This window comes from Neopsephotus bourkii, unplaced genomic scaffold (assembly GCF_033783945.1).
Source record: "Neopsephotus bourkii isolate Nb327-2 ecotype Australia unplaced genomic scaffold, CSIRO-AGI_Nbou_v1 NB_951, whole genome shotgun sequence".
In the NCBI taxonomy this organism is placed as follows: Eukaryota; Metazoa; Chordata; class Aves; order Psittaciformes; family Psittacidae; genus Neopsephotus; species Neopsephotus bourkii.
This window is the reverse complement of record NW_026901445.1, coordinates 3,165,144-3,181,157: the sequence shown is the minus strand read 5'-3', so window position 1 is coordinate 3,181,157 and position 16,014 is coordinate 3,165,144. Positions and strand designations below refer to the sequence as shown.

At 41.2% G+C, this 16,014-nt stretch overlaps 2 protein-coding genes across 4 annotated transcripts in view; one reads left to right on the top strand and one right to left on the bottom strand.

The window, feature by feature from the left end:
- Nucleotides 1–16,014, bottom strand: part of WDFY4 (WDFY family member 4) — a 140,068-nt gene that overhangs the window by 28,077 nt on the left and 95,977 nt on the right. Inside the window, exons 46-49 of the mRNA XM_061358826.1 lie at nucleotides 15,625–15,710; nucleotides 14,663–14,725; nucleotides 1,153–1,195; nucleotides 230–349 (exon numbers count right to left, since the gene is read on the bottom strand). Coding sequence (XP_061214810.1) covers nucleotides 230–349; nucleotides 1,153–1,195; nucleotides 14,663–14,725; nucleotides 15,625–15,710 — 312 coding nt within the window. The remainder of the gene's footprint in view (nucleotides 1–229; nucleotides 350–1,152; nucleotides 1,196–14,662; nucleotides 14,726–15,624; nucleotides 15,711–16,014) is intronic.
- LRRC18 (leucine rich repeat containing 18) lies at nucleotides 4,134–11,809 on the top strand. Of its 3 annotated transcripts, XM_061358829.1 has the most exons (4): nucleotides 4,173–4,267; nucleotides 5,208–5,290; nucleotides 6,279–6,398; nucleotides 10,951–11,809. In XM_061358829.1, the coding sequence occupies exon 4, from the start codon at nucleotides 10,957–10,959 to the stop codon at nucleotides 11,734–11,736; it is 780 nt and encodes a 259-aa protein (XP_061214813.1). In that variant the 5' UTR covers nucleotides 4,173–4,267; nucleotides 5,208–5,290; nucleotides 6,279–6,398; nucleotides 10,951–10,956; the 3' UTR covers nucleotides 11,737–11,809. The 3 variants fall into 3 exon arrangements, with proteins under 3 accessions (XP_061214812.1, XP_061214813.1, XP_061214811.1); XM_061358828.1 differs by lacking the exon at nucleotides 5,208–5,290 and having other exon boundaries at nucleotides 4,134–4,267; XM_061358827.1 differs by lacking the exons at nucleotides 4,173–4,267; nucleotides 5,208–5,290 and having other exon boundaries at nucleotides 6,124–6,398.

Here is a 16,014-nt window from a genome sequence, read left to right as displayed (position 1 = left end):
GGCCTTTCCTTAGCTAGGTATGTATTTAACAGATGTTCATACACCTTTCTGAGGCAGAACGTGATTCCTTAGCATGCTGATTTGAAGAGGTGGTGATTCTATGAAGAATCAACACATTTCAGATTAACTATCTCAAATTTCAAACCCTTGGTCTAGGCCCCTCTGCTTCAATGACATCATTCAACAAACCATAGGGGTGCTGCCACAGAAAGCTGCAGCAAGAACTGACCTCGGAGTGATAGTCAGCAAGGATCCATGGAAACACAGGATACTGCATGTAATCATTGTAGCTGCGGCCAGCCAATGTGTTCAGGTACATGAGGTAATCAAAGTTGCTGATCTCCCTTTTCTGACAGAGAAAAGAAACAAGTATTAAGATCTCCTAACTCCACCCCTGAGCACCATGCCTCAAAGGTACCCTCAGAGCTCTGTGGTTCCCAGGTCCATCAGAAGAAGAATTATAAATAGTGCAATTAATCATCCATCGCCATTCAGATCGGCACAATATCTCTTATACAACAATCTACTCAGTTGAGTCTGTCCTTATTCTGGCTCTTCCTCGGACAGGCCATTTGCATTTGTCTATAATCACGCACTGCTTTTATGCTGCATTTGCATAACAGAGCACTTTTTCCCAGTTTAAAAGTGAGCCAAATGCATGTAGTCTGCATATTGGTAAATCCTGGACAATTGCCTATACAGAAAAGACTGCACTAAGTGCTACATATAAACAAGAAGGTATAGATTTCTTCAGTGTTTCTTGGGTTACCAAGATCAGGGGTACAGCAAAGTAAATGCGTCTCTCAGCTCAGTAAAACATCTGGGAAAACAAGAGGTGCATTGATTTAAATGTAGAGGTGATCTGTGAAGTCATTCAACTAGGTGGACATCTTTGGTCTCAGTTTAAAAATATGCATAAAATCACACTTAATCTGCCGAACAGTAGCACCATATGTTTCACAGCAGGAGGAGCAAAACCTCTGCAATAACCAGATGTAAATACTCTGCTCCTCTTGCCAGCCTCACCTCCAGCAGTGAAACAAAAGCGTAGGCCTTGAAGTACATGCATACACACATACACATATCTGTGTGTGGACATACAGACACGTGCTGAAATTCTGCCTAACCGTGTGCAGCCAAGATTTAGCTTACCTGCCACTTCTGGAGCATTGTCTTTTCCCCTCCTGAGTGCTTCCTGTATGGAACAAGCATTCAGTTGAAATAGCCTGCTTCAGAACAGTAAGAGAAAGTCAACACTAACGTCTGTGCTCCCTTTCCCCCTTGCTCTCATGCCACAGAAATAAGAGAACATCAAGACCAGAAGAATATTGAGGTTTTTATCAGCAACCAAATAATTCCAAAACCAGAAGGTCATCGGTTAGGTTAGTGCTGCACAATTAAATTTTGTTACTTCATTAGGAAGGAAGGCTCTGCCCCATGAACAAAGATGGTCTAGCTTCAGATAGCTGATGAATTTATCACTGTCAGTCACTCTCCCTATGACATGCTGACTCTCCTACTTGCCAGTCTGCTCCTGAATGAAGTGCCACCTAAAGTATGATATTTAGTAAATGAAAAAGAAGAAAGTAGGGTGATGGTGCTAAGGATGGATTCTTTTTGCCCTAAGATACCACTGTGAACTGCGGTGGTGATGCCACGTGGTAAACTGCAAGAATTCAGAAGCTGACTCACAGGCAGAGAAGATGCCCCTGCAGCAGAGGCAGATGGATAGTTGGGAACAGCAACCTCCTCAGCTGTTCTGAGCTAAGCCACACTGTTAATCAGTCTGCTTCCAGTCTCATCTCATTGTAGATCTAGAGTGCTAGTGACAGGTACCATTAAGGCTGTCTGTTTCTATTCTGAAGCCTGATTCTCAAAGGTTCACGCTTTTCTGAAGCATTCTGAAAATGCTGGCTTGAAGACAGAAATGTCTCAGTCTACACATCAATGATGTTCTTTTTGCACAAAGCACTTGGAAACAAATATAGTCCTTAAAAAGGGGGCTGCCATTTCTGTATTTTTTTAAAGTAATTGAGCAAATGGGGGGGGGGGGGGGGGGTGTTCACTTTGTTTGTTCTCAAACTGCAACTTTTTACTACAAGTTAAATAAATAACCAAAGCAGCTGGAGGCTGGTTTTAAACAGGGGAAAGCATTTGAAAATATGAAAGGGTTAAAGGTTCTGAGCAACAAAAGTCACATTTCACATACACTGAACTAGAAGGTGTATTAGTATCTGGACTTGCTCTTGTCAATTCCTAGAGACCAAACTGAGACAAGTGATAGCTTCTGGATTGTTGTGACTTAACCCCATGTGGCAACCAAGCCCCACACAGCTGCTCGCTCACTCCCCTCACTGTGGGATGGGGGAGAGAATCAGAAGAGTAAAACTGAGAAAACTCATGGGTTGAGATAAAGACTGTTTAATAGGTAAAGCAAAAGCTGTGCACACAAGCAAAGCAAAACAAGGAGTTAGTTCACTATTTCCTGTTGGCAGGCAGGTGTTAGGCCATCTCCAGGAAAGCAGGGCTCCGTTACATAGAATCGTTACTTGGGAAGAAAAACACCATCATGGCAAACACCCTCCCTTCCTCTTGCTTCCCTCATCTTTATATGATGAGATATGCAATATGGCATGGGATATCCCTTTGGTCAGTTGGGGTCAGCTGTCCTGGCTGCGTTCCCTCCCAGCTCCTTATGAACCCCCAGCCTATTCACTGGTGAGGTAGGGTAAGAAGCAGAAAAGGCCTTGTCTGTGTGTAAGCACTGCTCAGCAATAAAACACCCCTGGGTTATTAACAGTTTTCAGCACAAATCTAAACCGTAGCTCCATACCAACTACTATGAAGAAAATAAATTCTATACCAACCAAAACCAGCAAATGGATTAAATAAACTTCTGATCTGCCAAAGTAAACAGGGTTACTGATGTGATATGATATAACTGGTGGTAGGAGATTCTAAGGTGGCAGCCAGAGGCAGGACTACCAACTTCCTGTAGTGAAGGAAATCAATTCAGCCATAGATTATAAAACTGCTACAGGAATAACTAGCTGTTACTTGTGCTCTGTATCAGATCACACTAGAAACCCACAGAAAAGGTAGGCTTAAAGCAGCCTCAAAGATCTAAATAAAACACCAGAATGGTCTATGATCATTACAGTTTTATTGAATTTGCAGTAGTAAATTATTGTGAACAACCTCTCATGTTTATGACTCATTATTTTACTGCTTATTCAGTCCTGGACCAGTTAATAGTGTACATAAAAGAAAAACCCTAGCATTTACTCAACACAGTATTTTATCCCTTGCTTAGGCACTCTCTTCAGAGAAAAGCGTGTATCTGAGGGAAGTATTTTACATAGCCTAAGTAATAACCTATTCCATGTAAAAACATGAAACCCAGGACTAATTCTAGCACATGGTTTACAACTCTTAAGCTTTGTTTAGTTCTCCTGCTCAGCATATGGAGCTACCATAGGTTTTGCACAGCTTTGCCCCACTGCCCTTTCTAAGATCTCCAACAGATATTTGGAACTCAGAGTGTATCTCAAAGGGATAAAACAGGATCAGGATTCCTGACACTGCTTGAAGTGCTTTGGATTAGGGTGTTTGTCACCAAAGTTAGGTTTGTCATCAAGTTAGGTTCTTCCCTTTCCACAATGGCAGACTGGCTAACTAGAATCACCTAGGTTTATTTTGGATTTATGGCTGAGTTAGGTAGCAGGTGATAATGTAATGTACAAGCCCGCTCAATACATCAGTCCTCCAACATTCAAAGTGGGAGCATTATAAAATACTATACAAAGGACTAAGCTGGGCAAGTCGGTGTGTGTATCATGAGTATATACATATGCTGACTTGTGGGTGCCGTGACCTTCTAGTGGAACTCTTGCTCTGCTTGTCACAAGCCCTAAACAGTTAATAAGGACTCAACAAGGGTCAAAGCAATCCTCCAATTGGACTTTGGAAGCCAATTCAAAGATGTTGAAAACTTCACTATGCCTTGAAAACAGGCAAGGCTAAATGTAGTCACTGCACTGTAAGAGCTACCCTTCTGGGTCTCAGGGGACAAGGCTTCAACTCCCCAGAGATCTAGAATTCTATATTCTCCCTTGTTGACTCACAAGGGCTCTGAACATGAATCACACTACCAGCTCAAGCCTGTTCCTCCCTTCTCCATGGTAATCCATCAGCATTCCTCCTGCCAACACCTCTCTAGCCAGCACAGCAAAGCTCAATGTAGACCAACTGCAGCTAATCAACCACTGTAAGTGCATTTAAAAATAAATAGATAATCAAAGGCTGGTTTGAAAAAGAAACAAAAGTGCTTCATAAATGTAAATAACTAAACTTCAAGAGGGGTGAAGTTATGTGACATTAAGAGGTGTGCCTGTATAGCTATCCATATCTAAATCTACAAGGTATTTGTAGGGCACCAGCCCTGGCAGAATTTAAGCATGACGTGTCTAATAATGATCCACCTTTGGCTACACTATACATAAGTGATTTATTAATCCCTCTTCCATTAACATCAGACTATGATCTCACTCTTGTGATAGCCAGTGCTCTTAATTTGCTAGAGAGAGGTGGACCTCAATGCATTTGGAGATTCACTGCTGATGAGATTATCTCAAAGGATAAGATTTTTGGCCCTGCTGAAATTGATACTAAAATCTCAATAAACTTAAAGGGTTCTTAGGCTTCACAAAGCTGCTTTCATTTTCTTTTTGTCTCCCATCCTCCAGACTTCTTAAGTCTGCAAAACAGTGCCAAGGCTCTCCTAACCCACTTCTCTTAAAGAATCTTTGCAATTACCAAAAATACTCTAACGAAAATCCCTTTCCTGGTAAGCCACAACCTAGGTCCAAATCCTACTATAAAGAGAGGAAGAAAGAGAACAAGAGCAATGTCGGCTTTCCCTGTGAAACAATCAAGTCTCCCTCAAACTCATAAAAGCGATAGGTTACATACTTTATTCTAAAGGTCAGACAGTGTGCTCCTTGTTTGATTGTACAAAACAACAGAATACCTACCTTCTAGGTATTCTGGCTCTGTGTTCAAAGAATAGAGCAATATAATAAAAAATTTAGAAACTAGTATGGTATCCAAGTACAGCTCCTTGAAGTAGGACATCTTGAAGGGGCTAGGGAAGGAGAAAGGTATCTCCCTCTTTGTCGGAACGCTGTTTGCACCATGCATACTCACAGGCTTAAACTAGAAAAAGGGATAACATTTCCACTGCAGAAATGCTGCATTAAGACACACTTTGGATTGTGCAGAAAAACATCAAGTAAATTCAATTAATTCATTGAGTTGAGCAGAATGCAGTCTGCATCCTCAGAATCAGGCAAGCACGTCAACACTGTCAGTTTCTTAATGCCAATAATATCTGTGACCCATTATCAGCAGGAGAGGGATCTCAGTGTTGCATCTCCTGTGAACAATACCTACCGCAAAACACACAGCTACTTCTCTTCCATAGTTCTTTTTTTCCAGATACTACTTTGAAACTACTGCAACCAATTACAAAAAGTTTGGGCTTGGTAGGCCTAGTTGTAGAGAGAAATTCCAGCAAATTCACATGCTACAAAGGGAAACTGTTGTACCAGCTGCACTTTTGAATGGTCACAGATAGAGGAATATAAACTGCAGCTAATTTCCTCTCTGCTGCGCTGCTGAATAAACCTTCCCTTCTGTGTCTATATTTATGTGATCTGGCATGTGTCAAGGGTGGTATCACAAACGTTGTGAGTTTTAACACACACACACACACACACACACACACACACACACACACACACAGAGAGATACCTCACACTGTGTTATAGCCAAGTAAAATGAAATATCCAAATGACAAAAATGGACAGTTAAGGTGATGGCAGAAACTGATGAACAGCTTCTAACGAGGTCCAGATGTTTTTTCTTTCTGCATAGTTTGAAATCTAATGCTTCCAGGCACTGCATATCATTCAATTCTTTTCCCTCCAGCTTGAACTTCCATGCTGGAACCAAACATTATGCTGATGATCTCCAAGTACTTGGCATTGTTGTTGCTTAGCAACGAAAGTTTCACAGGCTGTGGAAGAATTGAATAGAAAGACCAGAGCGGGGGAAAGACCAGAGCGGGGGAAGTCCTTTTTGCCACTCCTCCTCCCTCTGCACACTCACACAAGTTTCTTGAAGGGCTTCCATTTTCCATCAAGGAAGTATGATTCGGAATTTGCAGGACTGCAAAAAGGAAACTGTCCTGTGCTGTCTGCTCACGTGTTTATTCACAGACTGAAAGACTAATTCATGACTCAGAGAAGAGTTGGCAGAGGACAACTGCACAGTAACGAAGGTTCATCCTACACTACTGAAAAAGCCCCAAGGAGCTTGTGACATCTATACCTCACCTTGTAAGTTTTCCTAGCTGCTAGCTGGTAAGATCTTATGCAGGCGGGCAGTCTGGCAGAATTGTAAAAATGAAACTATATTTTTATTAAGTCTTAGTGGGAGTTGGTTTTGGGAGTGGGAGTGTTCTTGCACTGTGTGATAGCTCTGAAGCAATCTAGAAAAGTAAGAAAAATAAGGAAGAAAACCTCTTTTTTTCCTATTTGCTCATGGCAGGATTTAGTCTAAACCTTCCTTTTAGCAATAGACTGCATTTTATTGTCAGTGAATTAATCTCTCTTCCACAATAGGTTGTATCCAACAACAAAGAAATGGTAAGAGGCTTGTAAGCAGGGAAATAAAAACCTACTGTAGCTGGAACTGTGTTGGTTCATAAAAAATCATTTACTATACAAATGTTGGTTTTAAGTTTTATATGAAAGCACCAATAGGCCATGTTGGACAGGGCTCTGAGCAACCTGCTCTAGAGGAGGGTGTCTCTGCCCCTGGCAGCATGGTAAGAATTAGAAAACCTTTAAGGTTCCTTCCAACCCCAAACATTCTATGACCCTATGATTTCTACAGAGCTATTCTATGGGTGAATTAGAACACTTCACCTCACTGCTTTCCTGCCCCCAGAGAGGTGCTGAGCATGTGTAGCTCTGTTGGACTTGGCAAGCCTGCTCTGTAATACAGAGGCTTTCAGGAGGAAAGGAAGAAAACTTTTCTCACAGACTAGTTCAAGATGAGATCAAAATGGCTCTGTGCAGCTTTGGGTGCAGTGAAGTAGGAAGCAGGAACCTATGAGAGGAAAAGGACAGGCACAGAGGTGGAGGTCCTGAAGCACTCGGACAGTGTCACAGGCAGAAGGCTTGTTCTCCTCCTACTAGCCCTATACTGGGAAAAGAAGAAAGGTTCAGGTAGAAGATACGCATCACCAGGGTCCAAATCTGTATTCTCCTAGGACTGGATCTCCTTACACAGACTTAAGCTGCAATCAGTCATGACTGGACCCTGTGCAAGTGCTTAAGTGCAGTTAAGGAGTAATCTCTAATCCTCCTTGGCCTCAGAGACACACTGACAGTCTTAGCCTTTATGCTCAAGGTCTGTTCTGTTCCTGCAGCTCCCAGCAACACAGAGCACCACAGATGGCATGATGCCCCTGACACATTTTCTACTTATTTCTGTATCAGTTCAGCCTTAAAGGTTTGTGCCTGTGAAACACTCCTAAAGCTCTGGGGTTAGCCCTGGGCTTTCAAAAGCCTGATCCAGACCAAAGATTTTATCAAGTGCAGATAAAACATGAAAGTGTTTTTTAGTTAAGGTCCTCTTTAGCAAGACCTTATATCACATAGAAATGCACCACCACTGGGCAAAGGCTTGCCAGCAACTCAGAAGGTGAACCTGGCAGTGGGGTGAGGGTTTAAAGCAAATAAAAAGAGTTCTCTTTTACCACCATTTCTTAGGTAGCAGGGCAACACATGTACCTTTGCCTATGCTATTCCAGGAGATGCACTGTGAGCATGAGCTTGAACAGGCATAATTAACATTTACAGCAAGGAGGGCTCCTGCAATTCCTGAATTTTTAATATCTGTGGCTACAGAACTGGAGCCCTGTTATATAGAGCTAAAGAAAATGAGACAAGGCTAAGTAAGCTCCATTATTTCCAGCTACAGCTGTGTGAAACATTGATAATTTGTTTACAAGCATGCAGAGACAGGAGAGCTATTCACATCCCCTTCCAGTTGTCTGGTGAGCTGCGGTGTTTCTGCAGACTTCTAATTCTAACCCCTATCTTTGGGATAGCAAATCACCTTTTCTAAGTTTAAAACATGGCTCCAACTTTTAACCCAAAGGAAATAGCATTTGGAAAGCATGAACACTCTCTAGGGACTCATGTTTTCCTGATCAGTGCATCTTAGAGGTCCACAGTAGGATTTAAAAAAAATCCAACTAAAGGAAGCATTTAATCTCCGATGTCTGGGCGTTATCCAGCACATCATACAAAGACATCGATCTTCAGGAAAATTATGCCAATCAGCTTGCTTGGACTTCTTAAAAATCTGAAACTTTGAAAATCCAGTTTCAAAGTTCGTAACAAGTTGGCAAAGGTTACTGACAGAGTAGAACCCGAACCCAAAAGGTTAAACTCTACTGTTACCCCTGAAAAGCCTGCCGCGCTCAACCCTGTACACCAGGCTCCCTCTAGTGCCCCTAGGCCCGAGCAGCACGGAGGGACACCCACTCTGGGAACCAGAATTAGCAGACAGTTGCAGAACAGGCTGACTTTTTGGCTAGCTGACATTCTTCAGAAAAGAATCAGTGTTTCCCCCTTGGATTTTAAATGAGAAGTAATATAAAAAAATGATTAGGAGCTGAGCAAAATGTTTTCTTTCTGAGAGTTTTAAAGATGTTTTAAAAAGTGTTTTAAAATAAGTTCAAATTTTTAATTAAAAAAAAAAAACCACCCTTGAAGCTCCCTTTCATGTTTTTAAAGACAAACTTGTCTGGAAAGCTTCACTGATCAAAATGTTTAGGTCAACTCATCCAACACAAAAACAGACAAAGAGAAAGCTGGACCAGGTCACAAGGTTCACACCAATTGCAGGAAGCAGAAATGCTCTTTCCATCATGAAGAAATGCAAGGAAGCTGCCCTGCAGATCTTTTTCTGAAGCATGGTAGTCACCCTCTGTTCACTGGTAACAGACTTAGGGTATCCTGTACCAGCAATAGGGCACTGGCATTTCCCATGCAGGCTAAACTTCATTGCAGAATTGCCAGCAAGAATATTGCATCAAAACCTTAAAATGAGTGAACTGTGATAAAAAACGCTGTTGTTTTAATCTTTAGAAATTCCTACTCACTCCTGGGCAAAGTTATTTAAACTAACATCAACAAAGGTAAAAAAAAATGCTTGATTTTTCACTGTAGAGTACTTCAGTTACCAGTCTATACTATAAAAAGAATAGAATTAGTATTGCCACAGGAACACTCTAAGGCTACATACAGCAAAGAGTGTGAGGGCTTCAGATAAAATGGTAACATGGCCCTGTAAGTACTAGTAAGCGACAGAAATGTGGGAGTGACAAACATAGAAAGATTTAACTGTGTCTAAATATTTTTGTATAAAATAACAAAGATTGCATTTGGGAACATAACCTTGGGGCAAGACTGACCTCATCGTGCTGCTTCCAGGATTTTCTAAAACATCTACCTCATTACAGAGCTCCTGGGAGGTTGGGTGGTAACTGGCAGGCAATCCCCTTGCTTATGCATTACTTTGGGTTATCGCATGTAATAGAAAAGGAGCTGAAGTGCCTTAGTTGTAGCCTGAATTCCCCCTTCATGTATTTCCACATGATTAATGAGTAGCCAAAAAGCCTCAAGGGTCTGTAGTGAAGCCTTTCTAATAGGGAAATATATTGTTGACAAATCCACATTTTGTCCTAAACAACCATTCATCAAAGCTGTGATTTGAGTCTTATCTCAATTAAATGCTGGAGCACCAATACCATCCTGAGTTTAGCCAGCTGTAACCCATGCTCCTTTCTGTGTTCTGGTTGAGAGGGACATTGTCGTCCATTTTCAAGGAATCAGCTATTATTTCCTTTGTCGCTAGCCATAATTAGCAGCCGTATATGGTGACCTTTGATTAGAGAGAGTTCAGCAAACCTAAGACTACAGTAGACTACTACTTATACAGGACTCAGTTCAACAAAGCACGTGACACATGCTGAGAGCATCAGCATGAATCAAAAGTTTGACCACAACACTTACATGCATTTTTTGGGAACGGAGTACTTTGGTATTGGGAGTTCATCCATCCTACAGCATGGCTGGAAAGGCAAGGTTAAGCAGCACTGACACAGGCCCCCTGTTACAGTCTGCCCTGCAAGAGATGTGTGAACTGCAAGCAGTCTGGCAAATCTGGGAGCCTGCTATATTCCTGGTTTAAACAATACTCCTTATCATTTGCGTTAAATATCTCTATCTTCCAACATCAGACATAGCCCAAAACATAGGTCCATTAAACAAGACATTTAATCAACCTGTCAACAGATGCCAGGCATGTAAGAAGACAACTCGGACTGGGATAATATGTACAATTTTGAATAGCTTCTTTTAGTGCAGGCCCTAAAGTGTAGGACTGGATTGAGACCCACAAAACATTTTGCTCAGGTCCTCAAACAGCTGATAGATAATAACACATTTCATTCAGTTTCATTACATGCTGAGCTCAAATCAGTATCTGGGGATGAAAGCAATAATTTCACCTTGTAATGTAATATAGGTTCTACAATGCAATAAAACAATGTTGTAAATTGTTAGAATTTCACCTACTCAAAGTATTTTCAGGAAGGGCTTTCAGAGTTCCAGGTTCAGGGTTGAAAAGTCCCGATCTCAACAAAAAACTCAACAAAAAAACTCAACAAACTCTTAAGAGTCCAGCAGTAAATTTTTTAACTATGTGATTACTTTGTTTTTAATTAGAGACAAGCAGCCACGGCTTTCAAAGGCTTTACTGGAGTTTCTACACTTTATCCACAGAGTCTGGTGTTATCTGTCTGTCTTTTAGTGAGAGATGGCCAGGGGAAAACCAAAAGGGAAGAAGATCACCTTGAAAATTGCCAAAAATTCCATCCGGATAGCTCCTGACGGAGCACGTCGTCTTGACTTAAGCAAGATGGGTATCACTACTTTCCCCAATTGCATTCTGAAACTGGCTGATGTGGAGGAACTTGATTTGAGCAGAAACATGTTAAAAAAGATTCTGAACAGCATCCAGAAGTTTGAGAAACTGCGCTGGCTGGACCTGCATAGTAATCAACTGGAGGACTTGCCCAAGGCAATAGGTACACTTCAGAGCCTCTTCTACCTGAATGTATCCAACAACAAGCTGACCACCAAAAATTTGCCAGAGGAGCTTAACTGTCTCAAGAACCTTCGTATTCTCAACCTTGGCTTGAACTGTCTTGACAGTATTCCTACCAGCCTTGGGGCCTTGAAGGAACTTCAGGAGATAGGTCTCTTTGACAATTCCTTGACCACCATCCCAAACAGTGTGAAAAATCTTCCCAAGCTCAAGAAACTGAGTGCAGACAGAAATCCTTTTCCAGATTCAATAGAGCAAGAAGAGTGTTCTGACTCCATTAAACGCATAGAAACCCTTTACTTAGTACAAGAGAAAGACCTGTGCCCTTCCTGCCTGAAGGTGTGTCAGGGTGAGAAGGACAAGCTGAGTAAATTAAACAGTGAGTCACCTAGCTCTTCGAAGAAGCTAAGTTTCCCTTTACTCCTTACACCCAATTCCACTGCAAAGGATAACCAAGAAGAATGGAGATTAAAAGACACACATGCTTGAAACATACCAAGGTACTCCATAGACCGTGTTTCATGAAGTCCAGCTCAAGCTAATCAAAAGCTGACCTTCCTCCTCCCTTTTTCTGCAGTTCTCTTTCTTTTAAGTTCTATTACATTTTAGAAACAGCAGATCTCTATCTCCAAACCAACTGAACCAGATGGATACTTGGGAAAAGGTGGATTTGGGAAAAGAAGGACTGTTTTCATCTGGGCTGTTTCTACATGTTCTCCCTCTTTGGGCTTGTTTGGTGTTTTTTGGTGGTTTTTTGTTTGGTTTTTTTGTTTGTTTGTTTTGTTTGTTTGTTTTTGTTTTTGTTTTGTTTGTTTTGTTTTGTTTTTATCTTTTGTGTGTGCACATGTCTGGTGAAGGAATCTTTAAAAAAGATAGTCTTTTTTCTAGTAACTTCACTTGCACTCCACTGAGCAGTAAACATTAGTTCTGTCCATTTTCTTAGGGTGAGACACAGTTCAACTAGTCTCAGTAAATAGTGCTTGGGGAAAAAGGAACAGACCTGGAAACTTCTGCTGCTGGTGGCTGTCACCAACCCCTCAGACAATCTCAGATAGGCACTATCACTAAAGGAACTATGAGCCTGTTCCAATTCAGTGTAGGCAGCAGACACAAACGTTACACTTAGGAGGAACTAAGCAGTGCACACACAGTCCTAAAAGCAGAAAACCAGTGCTCCTTCTTGCCATCAAGGGGCCAGACTCTGCATAAGCAAGTTCTCTGTAATTTTGAGTGCTATACCAGGGTGCAGTGGTCTCTAACTTACATGACACAATCAGCATCACTACCTACACTCATCATGTTTCATCTGCCTCTGATTTTCCTTCCGAGGAACACACAGAAGGGAGGTGAAGTAGGGAAAAGATTGTTCTTTCTAAGTGTTCTGGGTGTATCACTTCAGTAATGCTTAAGAGAAGAAAAGTCACCCTCTTCCATGATGCAAGAGGCAGCTGGTGAATTGATGAAATCAGGTCTGGTGTCCCCACAGTACTTTTAGCTGCCTGTTCACATGTGTGCATGCACAAGAGCACCTAAGCACATGCATTTACTTGCTTAAATCACATCCCTAGGGCAGAGAGTGCTGACAGCCTGCAAATAGCAATATACAGGTATAAGCAATAAGCAATTTATAAAAGCAATCAAGCATGACATGAGAAGAGGTGCTGTCTGTGGCTGCAGTAACATATGGTAACAGCAAACATTTAAGTATATTTAAATGAAGAATAAAGTGCCAGGGGCAAAATACCCAGTTGTCCAGTAACAGCCCATTACTGTTTTTAAATGGCTACAGTAGAGTCTGCAAGTCAGAACTGTGTATTATTCCTATGAACTAGGTGAAAAAAAGTATATGGCATTTCCCAGAAATATTATCACCTTAACATCATATGATACATCAAACTAGCAATTTATTTTTTTCCATGCATCAGCTGTGCACTTAGTAGTAGTGTGTCTGGGCAAATAGCTTTGTTTGGCCTGCCTTCCTGTTTCAGGTAGGGCAGGAAAAGCTGGCATGCTATGGAAACATGGCCATTGCCCCCTAGATAGGGAAGGAGCCCCTTGTGCTGCTCTGGAATTTTTCTAACTCAGAAGAGGCTCCAGAATTCAAGCGAGGGAAAAGTAAACTCATCAAGTCCTTCAGTTTCCAGACTGGAGCTTGGTAAAAGGAAACATGCCCACTGGGGTCATTTTCTCTAACTTTCCACTTAAGAGCTGCTTTTCTTAGGCGGTGGCAGTATCTTCTTTATCTTATTTTAGCTTGTGCTCTAACATGGCCCTGCCAAAGCTATGGCAAAGGCAGCTTACAGTCTCAAATATGCTAAAAATGCATAAGGTTCTCTCTCAGCAAATGGAGTAAAACTTATGGAATTCAGGACAGGCTACTTCAAACCTAGACATACAGCCTGCTTCAATCTCCAAGACATACACAAGTCAAATGTTTCTTACAATAATCATGAGCCCAGCTAAAGCCCAAAGTTCCTGCAGCCATAGTAGATCTTATATCAAGACATTCCTACCTGTTGGGCACCCAGCAAGAACAGGAAAAGGAAATCCTGGGGAGAGTTATTGATTACTCCACATAGAACATCTCCATAGAGTCAACCATCACCTCTGGCATAGGTTAGGCTCTAGCAAGAGTTGGTTGCACGCTACACTTACATTTTTTTTGCAAGCTGGTTGCTGGTACCTAAGGGTGAAAATGTTCTCTTACAAGATCAGTAATGATCTATAACAGATAGAGTGAAAATGAAAAAGAGTACAGCTGACACAGGACACAACTCCTAGTGCTAATCTGCCCCTCAGGTCTCAACAGATTCTGGCCTCCAGGTGATCACTTCAGGGGCCACCAAGTAGGCATTTAGGGTTGTGTTCCTCAGATATCCAAACTGAGAAGAGCTACAGGTATGCAAGTAACTCAAGGTCAGCATGGAACATATTCTAAATCACATCCCACCAGGAGAAAACTTTTTTTCCTACAGTGGTAAATCTGAGGGACGAGTTGGAATCTCCACCGCACAGTTACTATAACATGCCAAAACTTCCATATGTACATCTATCACTGTCTGCCCTAACCACACAATAAAGAGGCCATTATGCAGAAGGGTTATAGATTAGCCCTAACCTCAGCTCACTGTCTGCCTCTTTCCCACACTAGCCATCTGTGTAGAGTTTACTAATGAATCATATTAGGGAGATAATAATTGTTAATCAACTATGCACAACCAGCTACTCAACACATTCTTCATGTTTTCATACTGTGGGCGTTGCACTTCAGAACACTTTTCAGAGTTCTGGGGATATTTTTCAGTCTTTAAAACAGGGGCACAAATAAAGTTTCTAGATGCTTTTTTTAAGGTGCAAATTATTTACACTTATAATTGCACTTATCTACAGTTATCCAATGTTTCTTATGTTTTACCTTATATTCAGGGACTCTTCTGTTATCCCCTTTGACTTCAAAGCAGGTTGGAAAGAGCAAAATCTACAGAAGATATGAAAGGTGACATTATAACAATTTAAATGGTTATCTGTACACATTACATTTGTATATGCAATCTTTATCATGTCCTGATAGCAACTTTCTTTCTGAAAGACACCACAGCATTTCACTGAGACTCTAACCTAGGACAGAGCTGCAAAACAAGACAGCAAAAGCAATAATTCATTAGAAACTGCTCAGAGATTTCAGGAGCAGAAGGAAATTCAATGATTGCTTAGAAATTAACAGTACCAATCCTCAGTCCAGGATGCAGAATTTACCAGAAGTACTACATATTGAAGTATTTTTCTTGTGTAAAGGATGGTGAGCGTAAACCTGATATAACTGCCAGAACTGCAGTAGGGGAAAAAAAGAGCAAGAAAACAAAGTGCAAATTATTCACTTCATAGTCTTACATTAAAGTTCCAACAAACAAAACAAGCACATAAAGTGAATTCTTTTAAAACAAAACTTCCACTGTTAAAAGTTAACTCCACACCAAACTCAGAGCCAGAGAAAAAAAACCAAAACCAAACATCCCTAAAGAATCTCATGAAACTTCCTATATTAGAAGAAAACAAAAAAAACCAACACCTCCTTTCATACAGTACTGTGAAGTGAGATGGAGGTGGCTCTTATCCCAGTGAGAAAGAGCAACAAATCTATAATTGCAATTTCTTGGGATGCAGGGACATAAAACACACTCCTGGGTGCTAGAAGAGTCCTACACATGCATTAGCTGCCTTATTAAAACAATGGCTCTGAAGAACTTACAGGTTGGCAAAAGGAAAATTTCATAGCTTTGCTTGAGTTTAACTCATTAAAGACCAAGAAGCTGCAATTGAAGAAAAAGCCCCTGGGGCAGAACAAGACAAACTCTTGAAGCCAGGATAAAAGATTACCTCTTAAATATCTTATTTCGGTCACTGTCGTGGAAGACAAGAAATTTGGAATAGCCATTTCTGAAGAATATTTCCAAGGCGATCTCCTGGAAAGGCAAATTTACAGTCTGAAGAGCTGCAGAACAAACCTATTGCTGCAAAGAGTCCATCATGGCCTGTCCAGGTCTTCAGGGCTTTAAAAATGAAAAGTTCTTGACTTTGTATCAAGCGTGAAGAAGTACAGCAAAGTATGCCAAATATCCCAAATTTCTCCAACTGTAAGAATGGTCCTACCGGGTTGATTAGGAGTTCAAACGCTTTGAGGAAAAAACAAACTCCAGACATTGGCTCCATTGTCTGCCTCTTCCTGCTGCTTCCAAAGCATTTTTCGTGAAATCTCAGTGTGATTAA

What these genes read in the sequence shown, in the direction of transcription:
- LRRC18 (XM_061358828.1), top strand. Translation starts at nt 10,957, where the DNA reads ATGGCCAGGGGAAAACCAAAAGGGAAGAAGATCACCTTGAAAATTGCC.